General features: G+C 44.4%; 1 protein-coding gene across 8 annotated transcripts; it reads left to right on the top strand.

The window, feature by feature from the left end:
- Window positions 1-483: 483 nt before the first annotated feature.
- Window positions 484-20,997, top strand: LOC118220572 (Fc receptor-like protein 5). 8 transcript variants are annotated; one of them, XM_035404461.1, is made up of 19 exons: window positions 484-660; window positions 1,190-1,216; window positions 2,091-2,390; window positions 2,732-3,019; window positions 3,134-3,412; window positions 3,936-4,232; window positions 5,290-5,316; window positions 10,154-10,453; window positions 10,795-11,079; window positions 11,194-11,472; window positions 12,039-12,335; window positions 14,522-14,548; window positions 15,389-15,667; window positions 16,233-16,529; window positions 17,569-17,670; window positions 18,331-18,358; window positions 19,099-19,153; window positions 20,021-20,086; window positions 20,652-20,997. In XM_035404461.1, exons 1-19 carry the CDS (start codon window positions 492-494, stop codon window positions 20,736-20,738), a joined length of 3,489 nt encoding a protein of 1,162 aa, XP_035260352.1. In that variant the 5' UTR covers window positions 484-491; the 3' UTR covers window positions 20,739-20,997. The 8 variants fall into 8 exon arrangements, with proteins under 8 accessions (XP_035260352.1, XP_035260353.1, XP_035260354.1 ...); XM_035404460.1 differs by lacking the exon at window positions 10,154-10,453 and adding an exon at window positions 6,109-6,408 and having other exon boundaries at window positions 485-660; XM_035404462.1 differs by lacking the exons at window positions 5,290-5,316; window positions 10,154-10,453 and adding an exon at window positions 6,109-6,408.
- The last annotated feature ends 628 nt before the right edge of the window (window positions 20,998-21,625 follow it).

Raw genomic sequence — 21,625 nt, 5'->3', positions numbered from 1 at the left:
CACACGCACATGCACATACACACACATGCACACACACACGCCTGATTGGCAAACGTGTTTGATCCTGTCAAAGTGGTGTCACTGCCAAGCTGTTCACAAAAAAGCCCTTTCCTCTCCACGTTAAAACTGTGTGTTTCACTCTGTCTCCGGGCAGATTTTAGGCTTCCACATTTCACATTGGCCCTTTGAAGAGTAGGTTCTTTTTTGGAATGTTTTTTTTTTCTCTCAAAAATTCTACATTCTAAGTGTTCTAGAACTCCATTGCTTTCAATTACTGATATTGATTGCCTTAAATGTTCAGTTAAGAACATTCTAATCACGTATGTTTGATCTCACGCCATGAAGAGTTAAAATGGCTTCAGTCTGTCTGTTAGGTGGGAGGGCGTGGCTCTGATGGGGAGGGAGGGGGGTCCACTATCTGTGCTAGAAACCTGGTGTCTGGGCTGGGGGGTGGAGGGTTTCATATCAGGCAACAGACATATCGGCCCGAAATGTCTCTGGGGGTTGGCAGGGCAGACCTCAAACGTTCCAGACGAGGAATACCTCCAGTGTGTCTGCCGTTTCCCGGTTCCAGTCAAAGCCAGAGTCCACATCAGCTCCTTCACCGGCCTGGGCTCCGATTGAAGATGGGATCTCTCAGACACATCGCAGTGACACTGGGTGAGCAACAGAGAATCAGGATCTCCCTTACACCAGGAGAGAGAAACGGAATAACCTCGCAAAATTTACATGATGTCACCTACTAAACTTGGCCCGAAAGGTTGGCCTGTGTTTCTGAGGAACTTTGAAAATGCAAAATGGCTATTTCTTTTGGTGAACAGTTTTTATTTAAGTTTATTGCACAAATAATTACTATAATGGGCAGAAGGAGAGGCGACCAAAAACACATAATGTGAATGGCAAAAGTACATAAACATGAGAAAATGTAGTCATTTTTTTTGCACTTCAAAAATATTTTTTTTTGTTCTAAAAGTGTGTAATGCATGTCCGTATTGAGTTCAGGCATTGTACTTTTTAAAAGTTGTTTAGTGTGCTTTGTTCAGCTTGCTGTATATATTACATTATCATATACAGTATACGTATTATATATCTCAACACTGAGAAGGCCTCCAGAGCCTCAGAATTAATGCAATGCTTTGCTGTTTTTACTATTTGCTGCATTGTAGAAGTAAAAACTCTCTGTTTACAGGTTTTTGCAGTCTGTTTACAGTGACAAGTAAGTACTGGTAGCCCTGCCTTCATTATCATCCCTATCCATCACTTTACTGCCTTCATTATCATCCCTATCCATCACTTTACTGCCTTCATTATCATCCCTATCCATCACTTTACTGCCTTCATTATCATCCCTATCCATCACTTTACTACCCTCATTATCATCCCTATCCATCACTTTACTGCCTACATTATCATCATTTTCCATTTCTTTACTGCCTTCATTATCATCCCTATCCATCACTTTACTGCCTTCATTATCATCCCTATCCATCACTTTACTGCCCTCATTATCATCCCTATCCATCACTTTACTACCCTCATTATCATCCCTATCCATCACTTTACTGCCTACATTATCATCATTTTCCATTTCTTTACTGCCTTCATTATCATTCCTATCCATCACTTTACTGCCTTCATTATCATCCCTATCCATCACTTTACTGCCTACATTATCATCATTTTCCATCTCTTTACTGCCTTCATTATCATCCCTATCCATCACTTTACTGCCTTCATTATCATCCCTATCCATCACTTTACTGCCTTCATTATCATACCTATCCATCAATTTACTGTCTTCATTATCATCCCTATCCATCACTTTACTGCCTTCATTATCCTCTCTTTCTATCCCTGTTCTGTGCTCTTTAGTCAAGAGAATGCGCAGTTAATTTCCCTGACAGTGTTCAGTTTCTTGACAGTATAGTTTCTTCTTCTCCTCCTCCTTCTCATTCTTCTTCATCTGCTTCTTCTTCTTTAATTACAATAATAATAATAATAGTAATTATAATTATTATAATTATTATTATTAGTAGTAGAAGTAGTAGTATGTTTAATATTTATTATTATTCTTATTGTTCTTGTTGAAGGGGGCATAGTTTTGGGGAAGCCAATCCTTCATGCCCCGGATGTTTCCCTGGCGGGTAACATTGAAACAATTTCCTGCTTTGTGTCTGATGCGCCGAAGACGGAAGCCATCTTGTACGAGCTATACCAGGAAAACAAGGCCAAGGCATTCGGGGACTACACGGCCGATGACGGCCACGCCGCCAACTTCACTCTTCAGGCTAAGCCGGACTACGACGGAAACTTCTTCTGCAAGGCGAGCGTGCAGAACATCTCCGCCGTGCCCTTCACCGTCAGCGATGTCCACTACCTCAGAGTGATCGGTGAGTAGCCAGCACTCGCAGCCCAATGCCAGCCACACGGTCCAGGGGCAACGTCTGGAACAGCGCCGTTTCAGTGTAAAATTGGCCTGAAATGCTGTTAGCATTAATATGAGCTGCAGTTAGAAGCCATTACACACTGGAGCCATCTCATATTGATCTTACGAAACTAATCAGGGTTGCAGGCACATACAAATTCCCAAGACTATTCCCCCATACCCCCTTTCCAAAATATCCCATCTTCACTAACTCCCTGAAGTCCCCCTGAATTTTCCGTGACCCCTACACTTGATGCTAGTGGCCCCTTCTGGTGACCTGGGTCTCACGTCTTTCTACTCCCACAGTGCCTGTTAACGGGACGAAGCTTGTGTCAGATCCGCCATTGGCCGAGGTCTTCGAGGGGCGTGGCCTGACTCTGACATGCACCGTGAAGACGGGCACACACGTCTCTTACCAGTGGTCCCACAACGAAAATCCAACCAGGATGTCCCATCATGGGTCCAGTGGCAACCGCCTGTACGTGACAGAGGCAACCCTAGAGGATGCTGGGAACTACTCCTGCCGGGCAACAAATCAGCTGAATGACACTCAGATTTACTCCTCCAGCGACCATATATTCATCAGGGTCAAAGGTTATCCTGACAGCCATTTTTTACTTTGAGGATTGTTTATTTATTTGCTTGTTTGTTTGACGGGTGGATTTCTGACAACCTGTACTTTTCCTCTTCCCCTCTCCCCACCAACAGATTCCATTTCCAAACCTAAAATCTCGTTGACAGTACATAAGGAGGATGATGGGTACGTAGCCAGTGTGACCTGCCGTTCAGACAAGGGGACCCCACCTGTCAACTTCACCTTCACGCTCCTCAATGAAACCGGGGCGTGGCAGATCATTCGGGAGGGGGACCCCCGTAGTGCCTCGCTCGCTGTTCCCGTCACCCTGAACCGAAAGGAGGGGGAGGTGCGCTGTGAGGCAGCCAATGGCGATAGGCCGGTGACCAGCGACACGCTGACCCTGGAAGTGGGTACGTGGGCTTCTCATACGAAACCTCCTCCACTTCATTAACCCCATCGTCTCCGACCTCTTCACGCCAACTGTGCTATTTTGGGATTTACTATTGTGATGTCATTAGATTAGAACAGTGAATGCCTCTATGACTTGGGCCAAGATTTTGTCTCCCCTTGTTTTCTCACTTGGTGCTTCAGTCCTCTGCCAGATAGAGGTTACGATCTTGTCGAGCCGCTTCTCAAATGTTTATTCCATTTGCACCACCTCAGTGGTCTAAGCTGATAATGTAAATGGTACTAATTAAGCACAGTCGATGATTGACAGCAATTTTCACACGTTCACTTTCCTTCTTGGCTCTCCCCATATTAGATTAACAAATTGTTCTTATAAATGTCGCAATTAGAAACTCAGTCGCACGATTGGTCTTTGATTGTGCCGTTGAAATGCCAATGGCAACCCCTGGAGGACAGCCATTGAAATACAAGACAAAATGGCGGCCCTATCTATGAATGATAGTGTGCGCATGTCTCTCCTCCCAGTGCCTGTAAATGGGACTGTAAAGCTGACATCAAATCGCGTGGGGAGTTTCTCTGGCGTGGCTGGGCTCGCTCTCCATTGCGAAGTGAAGCGAGGGACATTCCCCAGATACCACTGGTTCCTGAACGACTCCGGTTTGGATGTGAGAGGGGACTTCTACAGCATCCAAGGAGATGGCCAGACTCTACTGCTGAAGTCCGTCACCGCCAGCAGTTCCGGCTTCTACCACTGTGTGGCGACAGACAGCTTTGACGAAATGAACAGCATCAACAGTGAAAAGTTATTTATTGACAAGAACGGTAAGATTTATTTTTTCAAACACTTTGGAACCCTTAGTTAAAGGAGCATGGTGTGGTTATTACAACTACATGTGGCAGTAGCATATTTCTGTTATATTATTTAATCTGTGCATGACATTACAGGCATTTAGCAGATGGTCTTATCCAGAGTAACTTACACGGTGTATCCATTTATACAGCAAGGTTAAGTACCTTGCTTGAGGGTGCAATGGCAGTGTCCCACCTGGAAATTGAACCGGTCACCTTTAGGTTACAAGACCAGTTCCCTACCCATTATACTCTGCCGCCCTAAGTAGCCTACTACACACATAAAAAGTACAGGTCATAATATTATTAATAATAATGAAATTATTTGCAGCAGTATGATGCCAATGAAAAATGTAAAAGGTTATAAAAGATGAAATGGCACATTTAAAAATTTGTAATTGTATCATAGACAGTAAAAAAATATTGCTAAAGTGACTGTGATGTCACCAACCGACGTTCCAGTGGGCTTGGCGAAAGTGTTTTAAAGCCGCGGAAGTGCAGTTTTGGTGCCGCCATGTTGTAGAAATTAGAGCCAGAGACTGTGCAGAAGAGAAAATGGGGTCCAGGCCGTCTCCTAAGTGTGGGAGATAGCCTCACCGGGTGATGTGCAGTGACTCGGCATTTACGCCTCTCGCCCAATACGGGGACAGGCTCCAGCGACCCTGACCAGGACAAGCAGGTATAGATAATGGATGATGATGATGATGAAGGTTGTGTTGATGATGAAGGTGATGGCAAGGGGTGTGCTGCTGCTGATGATGATGATGTAGTCATTTTTTTTGCACTTCAAAAATATATTTTTTTGTTCTAAAAGTGTGTAATGCATGTTCGTATTGAGTTCAGGCATTGTACTTTTTAAAAGCTGTTTAGTGTGCTTTGTTCAGCTTGCTGTATATATTACATTATCATATACAGTATACGTATTATATATCTCAACACTGAGAAGACCTCCAGAGCCTCAGAATGAATGCAATGCTTTGCTGTTTTTACTATTTGCTGCATTTTAGAAGTAAACACTCTCTGTTTACAGGTTTGTGCAGTCTGTTTACAGTGACAAGTAAGTACTGTTAGCCCTGCCTTCATTATCATCCCTATCCATCACTTTACTGCCTTCATTATCATCCCTATCCATCATTTTACTGCCTTCATTATCATCCCTATCCATCACTTTACTACCCTCATTATCATCCCTATCCATCACTTTACTGCCTACATTATCATCCCTATCCATCTCTTTACTGCCTTCATTATCATCCCTATCCATCACTTTACTGCCTTCATTATCATCCCTATCCATCACTTTACTGCCTTCATTATCATCCCTATCCATCACTTTACTACCCTCATTATCATCCCTATCCATCACTTTACTGCCTACATTATCATAATTTTCCATCTCTTTACTGCCTTCATTATCATCACTATCCATCACTTTACTGCCTTCATTATCATCCCTATCCATCACTTTACTGCCTTCATTATCATCCCGATTCCATCAATTTACTGTCTTCATTATCATCCCTATCCATCACTTTACTGCCTTAATTATCATCCCTATCCATCAATTTACTGTCTTCATTATCATCCCTATCAGTCACTTTATTGCCTTCATTATCCTCTCTTTCTATCCCTGTTCTGTGCTCTTTAGTCAAGAGAATGTGCAGTTAATTTCTTGACAGTATAGTTTCTACTTCTCCTCCTCCTTCTCATTCTTCTTCAACTGCTTCTTCTTCTTTAATTACAATAATAATAATAATAGTAATTATAATTATTATAATTATTATTATTATTATTAGTAGTAGTAGTAGTATTTTTAATATTATTATTATTCTTATTGTTCTTGTTGAAGGGGGCATAGTTTTGGGGAAGCCAATCCTTCACGCCCCGGATGTTTCCCTGGCGGGTGACATTGAAACCATTTCCTGCTTTGTGCCTGATGCGCCGAAGACGGAAGCCATCTTGTACGAGCTATACCAGGAAAACAAGGCCAAGGCATTCGGGGACTACACGGCCTATGACGGCCACGCCGCCAACTTCACTCTTCAGGCTAAGCCGGACTACGACGGAAACTTCTACTGCAAGGCGAGCGTGCAGAACATCTCCGCCGTGCCCTCTACCATCAGCGATGTCCACTACCTCAGAGTGTTCGGTGAGTAGCCAGCACTCGCAGCCCAATGCCAGCCACACGGTCCAGGGGCAACGTCTGGAATAGCGCTATTTCAGTGTAAAATCGGCCTGAAATGCTGTTAGCATTAATATGAGCTGTAGTTAGAAGCCATTACACACTGGAGCCATCTCATATTGATCTTATGAAACTAATCAGGGTTGCAGGCACGTACAAATTCCCAAGACTATTCCCCCATACCCCCTTCCCAAAATATCCCATCTTCACTAACTCCCTGAAGTCCCCCTGAATTTTCCATGACCCCTACACTTGATGCTAGTGGCCCCTTCTGGTGACCTGGGTCTCACGTCTTTCTACTCCCACAGTGCGTGTTAAAGGGGCGGAGATTGTGTCAGATCCGCCATTGGCCGAGGTCTTCGAGGGGCGTGGCCTGACTCTGACATGCACCGTGAAGACGGGCACACACGTCTCTTACCAGTGGTCCCACAACGAAAATCCAACCAGGATGTCCCATCATGGGTCCAGTGGCAACCGCCTGTACGTGACAGAGGCAACCCTAGAGGATGCTGGGAACTACTCCTGCCGGGCAACAAATCAGCTGAATGACACTCACATTTACTCCTCCAGCGACCATATCTTCATCAGGGTCAAAGGTTATCCTGACAGCCATTTTTTACTTTGAGGATTGTTTATTTATTTGCTTGTTTGTTTGACGGGTGGATTTCTGACAACCTGTACTTTTCCTCTTCCCCTCTCCCCACCAACAGTTTCCGTTTCCAAACCTAAAATCTCGTTGACAGTACATAAGGAGGATGATGGGTACGTAGCCAGTGTGACCTGCCGTTCAGACAAGGGGACCCCACCTGTCAACTTCACCTTCACGCTCCTCAATGAAACCGGGGCACGGCAGATCATTCGGGAGGGGGACCCCCGTAGTGCCTCGCTCGCTGTTCCCGTCACCCTGAACCGAAAGGAGGGGGAGGTGTGCTGTGAGGCAGCCAATGGCGATAGGCCGGTGACCAGCGACACGCTGACCCTGGAAGTGGGTACGTGGGCTTCTCATACGAAACCTCCTCCACTTCATTAACCCCATCGTCTCCGACCTCTTCACGCCAACTGTGCTATTTTGGGATTTACTATTGTGATGTCATTAGATTAGAACAGTGAATGCCTCTATGACTTGGGCCAAGATTTTGTCTCCCCTTGTTTTTTCACTTGGTGCTTCAGTCCTCTGCCAGATAGAGGTTACGATCTTGTCGAGCCGCTTCTCAAATGTTTATTCCATTTGCACCACCTCAGTGGTCTAAGCTGATAATGTAAATGGTACTAATTAAGCACAGTCGATGATTGACAGCAATTTTCACACGTTCACTTTCCTTCTTGGCTCTCCCCATATTAGATTAACAAATTGTTCTTATAAATGTCGCAATTAGAAACTCAGTCGCATGATTGGTCTTTGATTGTGCCGTTGAAATGCCAATGGCAACCCCTGGAGGACAGCCATTGAAATACAAGACAAAATGGCGGCCCTATCTATGAATGATAGTGTGCGCATGTCTCTCCTCCCAGTGCCTGTAAATGGGACTGTAAAGCTGACATCAAATCGCGTGGGGAGTTTCTCTGGCGTGGCTGGGCTCGCTCTCCATTGCGAAGTGAAGCGAGGGACATTCCCCAGATACCACTGGTTTCCTGAACGACTCCGGTTTGGATGTGAGAGGGGACTTCTACAGCATCCAAGGAGATGGCCAGACTCTACTGCTGAAGTCCGTCACCGCCAGCAGTTCCGGCTTCTACCACTGTGTGGCGACAGACAGCTTTGACGAAATGAACAGCATCAACAGTGAAAAGTTATTTATTGACAAGAACGGTAAGATTTATTTTTTTCAAACACTTTGGAACCCTTAGTTAAAGGAGCATGGTGTGGTTATTACAACTACATGTGGCAGTAGCATATTTCTGTTATATTATTTAATCTGTGCATGACATTACAGGCATTTAGCAGATGGTCTTATCCAGAGTAACTTACACGGTGTATCCATTTATACAGCAAGGTTAAGTACCTTGCTTGAGGGTGCAATGGCAGTGTCCCACCTGGAAATTGAACCGGTCACCTTTAGGTTACAAGACCAGTTCCCTACCCATTATACTCTGCCGCCCTAAGTAGCCTACTACACACATAAAAAGTACAGGTCATAATATTATTAATAATAATGAAATTATTTGCAGCAGTATGATGCCAATGAAAAATGTAAAAGGTTATAAAAGATGAAATGGCACATTTAAAAATTTGTAATTGTATCATAGACAGTAAAAAAATATTGCTAAAGTGACTGTGATGTCACCAACCGACGTTCCAGTGGGCTTGGCGAAAGTGTTTTAAAGCCGCGGAAGTGCAGTTTTGGTGCCGCCATGTTGTAGAAATTAGAGCCAGAGACTGTGCAGAAGAGAAAATGGGGTCCAGGCCGTCTCCTAAGTGTGGGAGATAGCCTCACCGGGTGATGTGCAGTGACTCGGCATTTACGCCTCTCGCCCAATACGGGGACAGGCTCCAGCGACCCTGACCAGGACAAGCAGGTATAGATAATGGATGATGATGATGATGAAGGTTGTGTTGATGATGAAGGTGATGGCAAGGGGTGTGCTGCTGCTGATGATGATGATGTAGTCATTTTTTTTGCACTTCAAAAATATATTTTTTTGTTCTAAAAGTGTGTAATGCATGTCCGTATTGAGTTCAGGCATTGTACTTTTTAAAAGCTGTTTAGTGTGCTTTGTTCAGCTTGCTGTATATATTACATTATCATATACAGTATACGTATTATATATCTCAACACTGAGAAGACCTCCAGAGCCTCAGAATGAATGCAATGCTTTGCTGTTTTTACTATTTGCTGCATTTTAGAAGTAAACACTCTCTGTTTACAGGTTTGTGCAGTCTGTTTACAGTGACAAGTAAATACTGTTAGCCCTGCCTTCATTATCATCCCTATCCATCACTTTACTGCCTTCATTATCATCCCTATCCATCACTTTACTGCCTTCATTATCATCCCTATCCATCACTTTACTGCCTTCATTATCATCCCTATCCATCACTTTACTACCCTCATTATCATCCCTATCCATCACTTTACTGCCTACATTATCATAATTTTCCATCTCTTTACTGCCTTCATTATCATCTCTATCCATCACTTTACTGCCTTCATTATCATCCCTATCCATCACTTTACTGCCTTCATTATCATCCCTATCCATCACTTTACTACCCTCATTATCATCCCTATCCATCACTTTACTGCCTACATTATCATAATTTTCCATCTCTTTACTGCCTTCATTATCATCACTATCCATCACTTTACTGCCTTCATTATCATCCCTATCCATCACTTTACTGCCTTCATTATCATCCCTATCCATCAATTTACTGTCTTCATTATCATCCCTATCCATCACTTTACTGCCTTAATTATCATCCCTATCCATCAATTTACTGTCTTCATTATCATCCCTATCAGTCACTTTATTGCCTTCATTATCCTCTCTTTCTATCCCTGTTCTGTGCTCTTTAGTCAAGAGAATGTGCAGTTAATTTCCCTGACAGTGTTTAGTTTCTTGACAGTATAGTTTCTTCTTCTCCTCCTCCTTCTCATTCTTCTTCATATGCTTCTTCTTCTTTACATTACAATAATAATAATAATAATTATTATTATTATTATTAGTATTATTTTTAATATTATTATTACTCTTATTGTTCTTGTTGAACGGGGCTTAGTTTTGGGGAAGCCAATCCTTCACGCCCCGGATGTTTCCCTGGCGGGTGACATTGAAACCATTTCCTGCTTTGTGCCTGATGCGCCGAAGACGGAAGCCATCTTGTACGAGCTATACCAGGAAAACAAGGCCAAGGCATTCGGGGACTACACGGCCTATGACGGCCACGCCGCCAACTTTACTCTTCAGGCTAAGCCGGACTACGACGGAAACTTCTACTGCAAGGCGAGCGTGCAGAACATCTCCGCCGTGCCCTCCACCGTCAGCGATGTCCACTACCTCAGAGTGATCGGTGAGTAGCCAGCACTCGCAGCCCAATGCCAGCCACACGGTCCAGGGGCAACGTCTGGAACAGCGCCGTTTCAGTGTAAAATCGGCCTGAAATGCTGTTAGCATTAATAAGAGCTCTAGTTAGAAGCCATTACACACTGGAGCCATCTCATATTGATCTTACGAAACTAATCAGGGTTGCAGGCACGTACAAATTCCCAAGACTATTCCCCCATACCCCCTTTCCAAAATATCCCATCTTCACTAACTCCCTGAAGTCCCCCTGAATTTTCCATGACCCCTACACTTGATGCTAGTGGCCCCTTCTGGTGACCTGGGTCTCACGTCTTTCTACTCCCACAGTGCCTGTTGAAGGGGCGGAGCTTGTGTCAGATCCGCCATTGGCCGAGGTCTTCGAGGGGCGTGGCCTGACTCTGACATGCACCGTGAAGACGGGCACACACGTCTCTTACCAGTGGTCCCACAACGAAAATTCAACCAGGATGTCCCATCATCGGTCCAGTGGCAACCGCCTGTATGTGACAGAGGCAACCCTAGAGGATGCTGGGAACTACTCCTGCCGGGCAACAAATCAGCTGAATGATCAGATTTACTCCTCCAGCGACCATATATTCATCAGGGTCAAAGGTTATCCTGACAGCCATTTTTTACTTTGAGGATTGTTTATTTATTTGCTTGTTTGTTTGACGGGTGGATTTCTGACAACCTGTACTTTTCCTCTTCCCCTCTCCCCACCAACAGTTTCCGTTTCCAAACCTAAAATCTCGTTGACAGTACATAAGGAGGATGATAGGTACGTAGCCAGTGTGACCTGCCGTTCAGACAAGGGGACCCCACCTGTCAACTTCACCTTCACGCTCCAAAATGAAACCAGGGCGTGGCAGATCATTCGGGAGGGGGACCCCCGTAGTGCCTCGCTCGCTGTTCCCGTCACCCTGAACCGAAAGGAGGGGGAGGTGCGCTGTGAGGCAGCCAATGGCGATAGGCCGGTGACCAGCGACACGCTGACCCTGGAAGTGGGTACGTGGGCTTCTCATACGAAACCTCCTCCTCTTCATTAACCCCATCGTCTCCGACCTCTTCACGCCAACTGTGCTATTTTGGGATTTACTATTGTGATGTCATAGTACTATTGTGATGTCACAGACTTGAAGATTCTTGTGTCAATTAGAACAGTGAATGCCTCTATGACTTGGGCCAAGATTTTGTCTCCCCTTGTTTTCTCACTTGGTGCTTCAGTCCTCTGCCAGATAGAGGTTACGATCTTGTCGAGCCGCTTCTCAAATGTTTATTCCATTTGCACCACCTCAGTGGTCTAAGCTGATAATGTAAATGGTACTAATTAAGCACAGTCGATGATTGACAGCAATTTTCACACGTTCACTTTCCTTCTTGGCTCTCCCCATATTAGATTAACAAATTGTTCTTATAAATGTCGCAATTAGAAACTCAGTCGCATGATTGGTCTCTTGATTGTGCCGTTGAAATGCCAATGGCAACCCCTGGAGGACAGCCATTGAAATACAAGACAAAATGGCAGCCCTATCTATGAATGATACATAGCGTGCGCATGTCTCTCCTCCCAGTGGCTGTAAATGGGACTGTAAAGCTGACATCAAATCGCGTGGGGAGTTTCTCTGGCGTGGCTGGGCTCGCTCTCCATTGCGAAGTGAAGCGTGGGACATTCCCCAGATACCACTGGTTCCTGAACGACTCCGGTTTGGATGTGAGAGGGGACTTCTACAGCATCCAAGGAGATGGCCAGACTCTACTGCTGAAGTCCATCACCGCCAGCAGTTCCGGCTTCTACCACTGTGTGGCGACAGACAGCTTTGACGAAATGAACAGCATCAACAGTGAAAAGTTATTTATTGACAAGAACGGTAAGATTTATTTTTTTCAAACACTTTGGAACCCTTAGTTAAAGGAGCATGGTGTGGTTATTACAACTACATGTGGCAGTAGCATATTTCTGTTATATTATTTAATCTGTGCATGACATTACAGGCATTTAGCAGATGGTCTTATCCAGAGTAACTTACACGGTGTATCCATTTATACAGCAAGGTTAAGTACCTTGCTTGCATCCCCATAACCCCCCCCCCCCCCCCCCCCCCCCCCCGGTCAACCCGTTTGCGAGTAAGCTTCCAGCAGTGCATGTTGTCCGGCTCTAAACCTGGCAACCCTATCATCAACCGCAGGTCCAGTGCGGCCATTCCAGCCACAGGCATAGGTGATCGAGGAGTCGCCTGAACGGCACGATCCGGGATGTGGTAACACACTTTTTTTTTTTTTTTACTGCTTTTATCTAAGTCAAATGTCCACTGAAACATACACATCTGAGACCATCGCTGTGGGCATGCCAATATCCGACTGTCACTCTGTCATCTGTTTTTAATCCAACAGGACCCAGCTGGAAATGGAGAGACAGAGAGAGAGAGAGAGAGAGAGAGAGAGAGAGAGAGAGAGAGAGAGAGAGAGAGAGAGAGAGAGAGATCTCTGCAGTGTTACTCATTGAATGAACATCAATAAAGTTTGTCGCTGGTCACTTCAGCTGTGCCCTTTTTTCTGCACCTGGCCGTTCCCCAGCAACGGAAATATCTCACCTACACATGGTTAAAATGAAAGAAAGAACTAGTTTACGTCCCCAGACAAACCTTAAAGGTTTCAACCTTTCAACACGCAGACTAAACAGGGATTCTTTTTTCTTTTTGGATTTTTGTACATCGCTTTGGATAAAAGCGTCTGCCAAATAAATGTAATGTAATGGATTCCTGAGGAAAAACAATGCTCTCACTACACACACACACACACACACACTCACACACATACATGCACAGACACACACACACACACGCGCACAGACACACACACACACGCACGTGCACATACACACACATGCACACACACACACACACGCCTGATTGGCAAACGTGTTTGATCCTGTCAAAGTGGTGTCACTGCCAAGCTGTTCACATAAAAGCCCTTTCCTCTCCACGTTAAACAGTGTGTTTCACTCTGTCTCCGGGCAGATTTTAGGCTTCCACATTTCACATTGGCCCTTTGAAGAGTAGGTTCTTTTTTGGAATGTTTTTTTTTTTCTCTCAAAAATTCTACATTCTAAGTGTTCTAGAACTCCATTGCTTTCAATTACTGATATTGATTGCCTTAAATGTTCAGTTAAGAACATTCTAATCACGTATGTTTGATCTCACGCCATGAAGAGTTAAAATGGCTTCAGTCTGTCTGTTAGGTGGGAGGGCGTGGCTCTGATGGGGAGGGAGGGGGGTCCACTATCTGTGCTAGAAACCTGGTGTCTGGGCTGGGGGGTGGAGGGTTTCATATCAGGCAACAGACATATCGGCCCCAAATGTCTCTGGGGGTTGGCGGGGCACACCTCAAACGTTCCAGACGAGGAATACCTCCAGTGTGGCTGCCGTTTCCCGGTTCCAGTCAAAGCCAGAGTCCACATCAGCTCCTTCGCCGGCCTGGGCTCCGATTGAAGATGGGATCTCTCAGACACATCGCAGTGACACTGGGTGAGCAACAGAGAATCAGGATCTTCCTTACACCAGGAGAGAGAAACGGAAGAACCTCGCAAAATTTACATGATGTCACCTACTAAACTTGGCCCGAAAGGTTGGCCTGTGTTTCTGAGGAACTTTGAAAATGCAAAATGGCTATTTCTTTTGGTGAACAGTTTTTATTTAAGTTTATTGCGCAAATAATTACTATAATGGGCAGAGGGAGAGGCCACCAAAAACACATAATGTGAATGGCAAAAGTACATAAACATGAGAAAATGTAGTCATTTTTTTTGCAATTCAAAAATATTTTTTGTTTGTTCTAAAAGTGTGTAATGCATGTCCGTATTGAGTTCAGGCATTGTACTTTTTAAAAGCTGTTTAGTGTGCTTTGTTCAGCTTGCTGTATATATTACATTATCATATACAGTATACGTATTATATATCTCAACACTGAGAAGGCCTCCAGAGCCTCAGAATTAATGCAATGCTTTGCTGTTTTTACTATTTGCTGCATTGTAGAAGTAAAAACTCTCTGTTTACAGGTTTGTGCAGTCTGTTTACAGTGACAAGTAAGTACTGTTAGCCCTGCCTTCATTATCATCCCTATCCATCACTTTACTGCCTTCATTATCATCCCTATCCATCACTTTACTGCCTTCATTATCATCCCTATCCATCACTTTACTACCCTCATTATCATCCCTATCCATCACTTTACTGCCTACATTATCATCATTTTCCATCTCTTTACTGCCTTCATTATCATCCCTATCCATCACTTTACTGCTTTAATTATCATCCCTATCCATCACTTTACTGCCTTCATTATCATCCCTATCCATCACTTTACTACCCTCATTATCATCCCTATCCATCACTTTACTGCCTACATTATCATCATTTTCCATCTCTTTACTGCCTTCATTATCATCCCTATCCATCACTTTACTGCCTTCATTATCATCCCTATCCATCAATTTACTGTCTTCATTATCATCCCTATCAATCACTTTATTGCCTTCATTATCCTCTCTTTCTATCCCTGTTCTGTGCTCTTTAGTCAAGAGAATGTGCAGTTAATTTCCCTGACAGTGTTTAGTTTCTTGACAGTATAGTTTCTTCTTCTCCTCCTCCTTCTCATTCTTCTTCATATGCTTCTTCTTCTTTACATTACAATAATAATAATAATAATTATTAGGATTATTAGGATGCTGGGAACTACTCCTGCCGGGCAACAAATCAGCTGAATGATCAGATTTACTCCTCCAGCGACCATATATTGATCAGGGTCAAAGGTTATCCTGACAGCCATTTTTTACTTTGAGGATTGTTTATTTATTTGCTTGTTTGTTTGATGGGTGGATTTCTGACAACCTGTACTTTTCCTCTTCCCCTCTCCCCACCAACAGTTTCCGTTTCCAAACCTAAAATCTCGTTGACAGTACATAAGGAGGATGATAGGTACGTAGCCAGTGTGACCTGCCGTTCAGACAAGGGGACCCCACCTGTCAACTTCACCTTCACGCTCCAAAATGAAACCAGGGCGTGGCAGATCATTCGGGAGGGGGACCCCCGTAGTGCCTCGCTCGCTGTTCCCGTCACCCTGAACCGAAAGGAGGGGGAGGTGCGCTGTGAGGCAGCCAATGGCGATAGGCCGGTGACCAGCGACACGCTGACCCTGGAAGTGGGTACGTGGGCTTCTCATACGAAACCTCCTCCTCTTCATTAACCCCATCGTCTCCGACCTCTTCACGCCAACTGTGCTATTTTGGGATTTACTATTGTGATGTCATAGTACTATTGTGATGTCACAGACTTGAAGATTCTTGTGTCAATTAGAACAGTGAATGCCTCTATGACTTGGGCCAAGATTTTGTCTCCCCTTGTTTTCTCACTTGGTGCTTCAGTCCTCTGCCAGATAGAGGTTACGATCTTGTCGAGCCGCTTCTCAAATGTTTATTCCATTTGCACCACCTCAGTGGTCTAAGCTGATAATGTAAATGGTACTAATTAAGCACAGTCGATGATTGACAGCAATTTTCACACGTTCACTTTCCTTCTTGGCTCTCCCCATATTAGATTAACAAATTGTTCTTATAAATGTCGCAATTAGAAACTCAGTCGCATGATTGGTCTTTGATTGTGCCGTTGAAATGCCAATGGCAACCCCTGGAGGACAGCCATTGAAATACAAGACAAAATGGCGGCCCTATCTATGAATGATACATAGTGTGCGCATGTCTCTCCTCCCAGTGGCTGTAAATGGGACTGTAAAGCTGACATCAAATCGCGTGGGGAGTTTCTCTGGCGTGGCTGAGCTCGCTCTCCATTGCGAAGTGAAGCGTGGGACATTCCCCAGATACCACTGGTTCCTGAACGACTCCGGTTTGGATGTGAGAGGGGACTTCTACAGCATCCAAGGAGATGGCCAGACTCTACTGCTGAAGTCCGTCACCGCCAGCAGTTCCGGCTTCTACCACTGTGTGGCGACAGACAGCTTTGACGAAATGAACAGCATCAACAGTGAAAAGTTATTTATTGACAAGAGCGGTAAGATTTATTTTTTTCAAACACTTTGGAACCCTTAGTTAAAGGAGCATGGTGTGGTTATTACAACTACATGTGGCAGTAGCATATTTCTGTTATATTATTTAATCTGTGCATGACATTACAGGCATTTAGCAGATGCTCTTATCCAGAGTAACTTACACGGTGTATCCATTTATACAGCAAGGTTAAGTACCTTGCTTGAGGGTGCAATGGCAGTGTCCCACCTGGAAATTGAACCGGTCACCTTTAGGTTACAAGACCAGTTCCCTACCCATTATACTCTGCCGCCCTAAGTAGCCTACTGCACACATAAAAAGTACAGGTCATAATATTATTAATAATAATGAAATTATTTGCAGCAGTATGATGCCAATGAAAAATGTAAAAGGTTATAAAAGATGAAATGGCACATTTAAAAATTTGTAATTGTATCATAGACAGTAAAAAAATATTGCTAAAGTGACTGTGATGTCACCAACCGACGTTCCAGTGGGCTTGGCGAAAGTGTTTTAAAGCCGCGGAAGTGCAGTTTCGGTGCTGCCATGTTGTAGAAATTAGAGCCAGAGACTGTGCAGGAGAGAAAATGGGGTCCAGGCCGTCTCCTAAGTGTGGGAGATAGCCTCACCGGGTGATGTGCAGTGACTCGGCATTTACGCCTCTCGCCCAATACGGGGACAGGCTCCAGCGACCCTGACCAGGACAAGCAGGTATAGATAATGGATGATGATGATGAAGGTTGTGTTGATGATGAAGGCGATGGCAAGGGGTGTGCTGCTGATGATGATGATGATGAAGGTTATAATGATGAAAATGATGACACAGGGTGTGCTAGTGTTTATTATGGTTATGATGAAAGGTGTGCTGGTGATGATGATGATAGTGACAATGATGGTTATGATAATGAAGGTGATGACAGAAGTTGTGCTGATGATGATGGCGATGATGATGAAGGTTATGATGATGGTGATGACAGGGTGTGCTGATGATGATGGTGATGAAGGTTATGATGATGATGGTGATCGTGTCCTTCCTCCCCCAGCACTAGCCGGTGTCTCTGCGGGTGTGTTTGCTGTGGTTCTCAGTTGCTTCCTCTTCCTGCTGTGCCTGCTGACAGGCTGCTGTGTGTATGGAGCCATATACAGTGAGTTTACCTGCCCCATTACCTTTACCTGATCCCTTTAATCTTTACCTGCCCCCCCTTTCTCCTTACGTGCCCCCTTCAAACTTTACCTGCCCCCCCTTTACCTGATCCCTTTAACCTTTACCTGCCCCCCCTTTCTCCTTACATGCCCCCTTCAAACTTTACCTGCCCCCCCTTTACCTGTTCCCTTTAACCTTTACCTGCCCCTCCTTTACCTGCCCCCCCCTTTCTCCTTACATGCCCCCTTCAAACTTTACCTGCCCCCCCTTTACCTGCCCCTCCTTTACCTGCCCCCCCTTTACCCTTACATGCCCCCTCCAAACTTTACCTGCCCCCCTTTACCTTTTCCCGTTAGCCTTTACCTGCTCCCTTTTACCTTTACCTGTCGCCCCTTTACCTTTACCTGCCTACCTCCGTTTGCCTCATCTCATCACCATGGTGATATGGAAAAGCAGCACTCAATATTCTCAATATTCTTACCTTAATTCATCCATATATTCAACTTAAGCACCTGGATTCTGGCACAGACTGCAGAATTGCCCACAGTAATATGTTTGGGTTCTTTCAGCTGTTACCTGTCACTTAGACCAGTGCTTGGGGGGGGCGACATTTGGACAGTGGGTTTGTAAATAAGAACTGTACCTGTGTGCTCCGTTTCAGGGCGAAGACTCTCCTCCATGAAGCCCAGGTAACTCACCTGTACACTGCCTTTGGGCCATGATCCTTTCAGGACATATGTACGAGGCAGATTCAGGTCTGTGGCAGCTGATTGGGTGGGGGCCTCAGACATGAGTGGCTGAGCCCAGATTCAGCCCTGTGATGTAGTTCAAGTGACGTGAATGCGGCCATTGTTTTAAACCAAATGGACAGCGGGGGTTCTGCCGTGAGTGTAAGTCAGCATGAGGTTCGTGCTGAATGACACAAGTCCGCCCAGCAGCCTAAGATGACACAGGGCGGGCACGGTGGCATAGTGGTTAGCACTGTTGCCTCGCAAGAAGGAGTTTCCGGGTTCGAATCCGGGTTCGTTCATTGGATCCTCTCTGCGCGGAGTTTGCGTGTTCTCCCCGTGTTCGCGTGGGTTTACTCTGGGGACTCCGGTTTCCTCCCACACTCAAAGGCATGCATGTTAGGTGTGCTCCTGCAGTTGCTCTTGACCAAGGCACTGGCCTCAGAACTGGAGTTGGTCCCCGGGCGCTGCACTGTGGCTGCCCACTGCTCCTAAGTAACTAGGATGGGTCAAATGCAGAGGATAAATTACCCCATGGGGTTCAATAAAAAGTATATCTTTATTTTCATCTAAATGACGGAAGCTTCTAGACTTTGGATACTACTGTCACCTGCACAGGGGGTTTTCTCATCGATAGTGAATGCTGAACATGAATATTTCACAAGTTTTTCTGTTCCATTGTTGTCTTATTTTTCCCACAGCCCGACCTTTATCAGCCCAGAAACAGACAGCTTGGAAAGTGAAGAGGAGGAACCGGTGATGAGAAATTTTGTTCTCTTTTTTATGTGTCCCTTTCCATAGGCACACAATTACACAAATCCACACAACTACACTAATCCGCCCAACTGCACCACACAACTACACTAATCCACACAACTACACCACACGACTACACTAATCCGTACAACTGCACCACACAACAACACTAATCCGTACAACTGCACCACACGACTACACTAATCCACACAATTACACCACTCGACTACACTAATCTACACAACTACACTAATCTGTACAACTATACCACACGACTACACTAATCCACACAACTACACTAATCCATACAACTATACCACACGACTACACTAATCCACACAACTACACTATTCCATACAACTATACCACACGACTACACTAATCCACACAACTACACTAATCCGCACAACTGCACCACACAACTACACTAATCCACACAACTACACTAATCCGTACAACTGCACCACACGACTACACTAATCCACACAACTACACTAATCCGTACAACTGCACCACACGACTACACTAATCCACACAACTACACTAATCCACACAACTGCACCACACGACTACACTAATCCACACAACTGCACCACACGACTACACTAATCCACACAACTACACTAATCCGTACAACTGCACCACACAACTACACTAATCCACACAACTGCACCACACGACTACACTAATCCACACAACAACACCACACAACTATGCTGCCCCACACAAATACACACAACAACACCAGAGAACTACACCACTGCGCTAATAAAATAACAGTGAAATGCACCCTTTGAAGTGTAAGATATATTAAGCAAAATTTATTGATTACAGAAAAGTGTATGCATTCACATTTCTCCTGTCCAGGTTGAGTCGGAGTACATGGAAGATATGGAACTGGTTAAAGCCGCCAACATAGACTACACAGAAAAGGTGATATGAGTGTGGTGAAGTTCAGTACAGTTCTGTATTGTGATGTCACTGTTGATTCATTCCAGAGCTCTATATTGTGATGTCACTGTTGAGTATAAGCATGTTCAGGATCAGTACAGAGTTCTGTATTGTAATGTCATTATTGATTCATTCCAGAGCTCTATATTGTGATGTCACTATTGAGTATAAGCATTTTGAGGTTCATTACAGAATTTTGCTAATGAGGTCACTGTGAAGTATAAGCATGGTGAGGTTCAGTACTGAGTTATGTAACTGTTGAGAATAAGGTGAGTTGATTTCCAGTAGAGTTCTGTATTATGATGTCACTGTTGAGAATAACCTGTGGTGAGGCTTAAGTACAGAGTTCTGCTGTGTGAGGTTGTGTAAATCTAATGATGTTCAGTACTGCAATCTAGACTAGCATTTCTCCATGTTGAATGTTGTTCACACTGAGATACGCATGTGAGTGGTTTCTGTGCATCTGATTCAGCCGAATGTGCGTCTGCACAGCACCCACAGGACCAGCCAGTGTGGTACAGTAGTGTCTGCTTTACCTTCTTCACAGGGTGAAGAGGAGTCTGTGGACGAATGGCCAGAGATAGAAAGAGCCCTTCAAATAAGCTGCATGGATGAAGCAGTAACCGTCATCTAGAGAGAGATGGAGATGGGTGGGAGAGGGAGACAGAGAGAAACAGAGAGAGGGGGGTGGGGTTATCTGAACATAGGAGTAATCCTGCTGAGCACTAAACTTGATGTACAGTAAACAAATACATAAAATGAAATAATTGTAAGGTATGGATATGCTTTGGAAAGTCCGAAAGTTTGGTTTGCATTTATGTAACAATAGTTTGTTAATGTTTTCATTTTCATACTCCAATAGAAAAACTTTAACAATAAAGTGCTTAAAATACTTCACTTGTCATGAAATCCTTCATACTGTCATCAGTATTGTTTGATTGAAGTGTATTATCTTCCTCTGTAAACAGCCGCTAGTATCACCACTCTCGCAGGAGAGCACGACCTTCGGTTTGACTGCCTGCCTGAGGCCCTGTTCAGACCTGGCATTAAAATGCGTCTTGGACATAGACCGTATAGGTCTTGGGTGATCCGATTTATTTTATTTTTTTATTTGACCTTTATTTAACCAGGTAAAATCAGTTGAGAACCAATTCTCATTTACAATGATGACCTGGCCAAGATGCGTCAGCAACAGTAAATACGTCAAAAAAACCCAGTCAGCACAAAACGACGCATACAGTACAGATACAGTACAGTACAACATACAGTATGACACGACAGTACATAAGAAATGGCAAAAGACGGCATAGGTAAATAAAATAAATCAAAAGTCAATAAATAAACACTATGTGCAAGAGAAGGTGATTTACTGGATATTCTTTGTACAGTTGTAACGGGAGAGAGAGTGAAGAGAGGGCTGGTCAGCAGGTGCAGCAGTCAACTATGACCTGTTGCACAAGTGGACCCGATCACAAGTGGACAGCTCTAACTACAGGTGTGAATGCAACCAAGAGGCATTGA

The sequence above is a fragment of the Anguilla anguilla genome, chromosome 2 (assembly GCF_013347855.1).
Source record: "Anguilla anguilla isolate fAngAng1 chromosome 2, fAngAng1.pri, whole genome shotgun sequence".
NCBI lineage: Eukaryota > Metazoa > Chordata > Actinopteri > Anguilliformes > Anguillidae > Anguilla > Anguilla anguilla.
The sequence above is the reverse complement of the archived record's forward strand: the minus strand, read 5'-3'. Positions and strand labels throughout refer to the sequence as shown.

Coding starts and splice junctions, on each gene's coding strand:
- LOC118220572 (XM_035404461.1), top strand. CDS start 492: ATGTCTCTGGGGGTTGGCAGGGCAGACCTCAAACGTTCCAGACGAGGA. Junction 10,454..10,794: donor CCACTACCTCAGAGTGATCG/GTGAGTAGCCAG, acceptor CTACTCCCACAG/TGCCTGTTGAAGGGGCGGAG. Junction 11,080..11,193: donor TATATTCATCAGGGTCAAAG/GTTATCCTGACA, acceptor CCCCACCAACAG/TTTCCGTTTCCAAACCTAAA.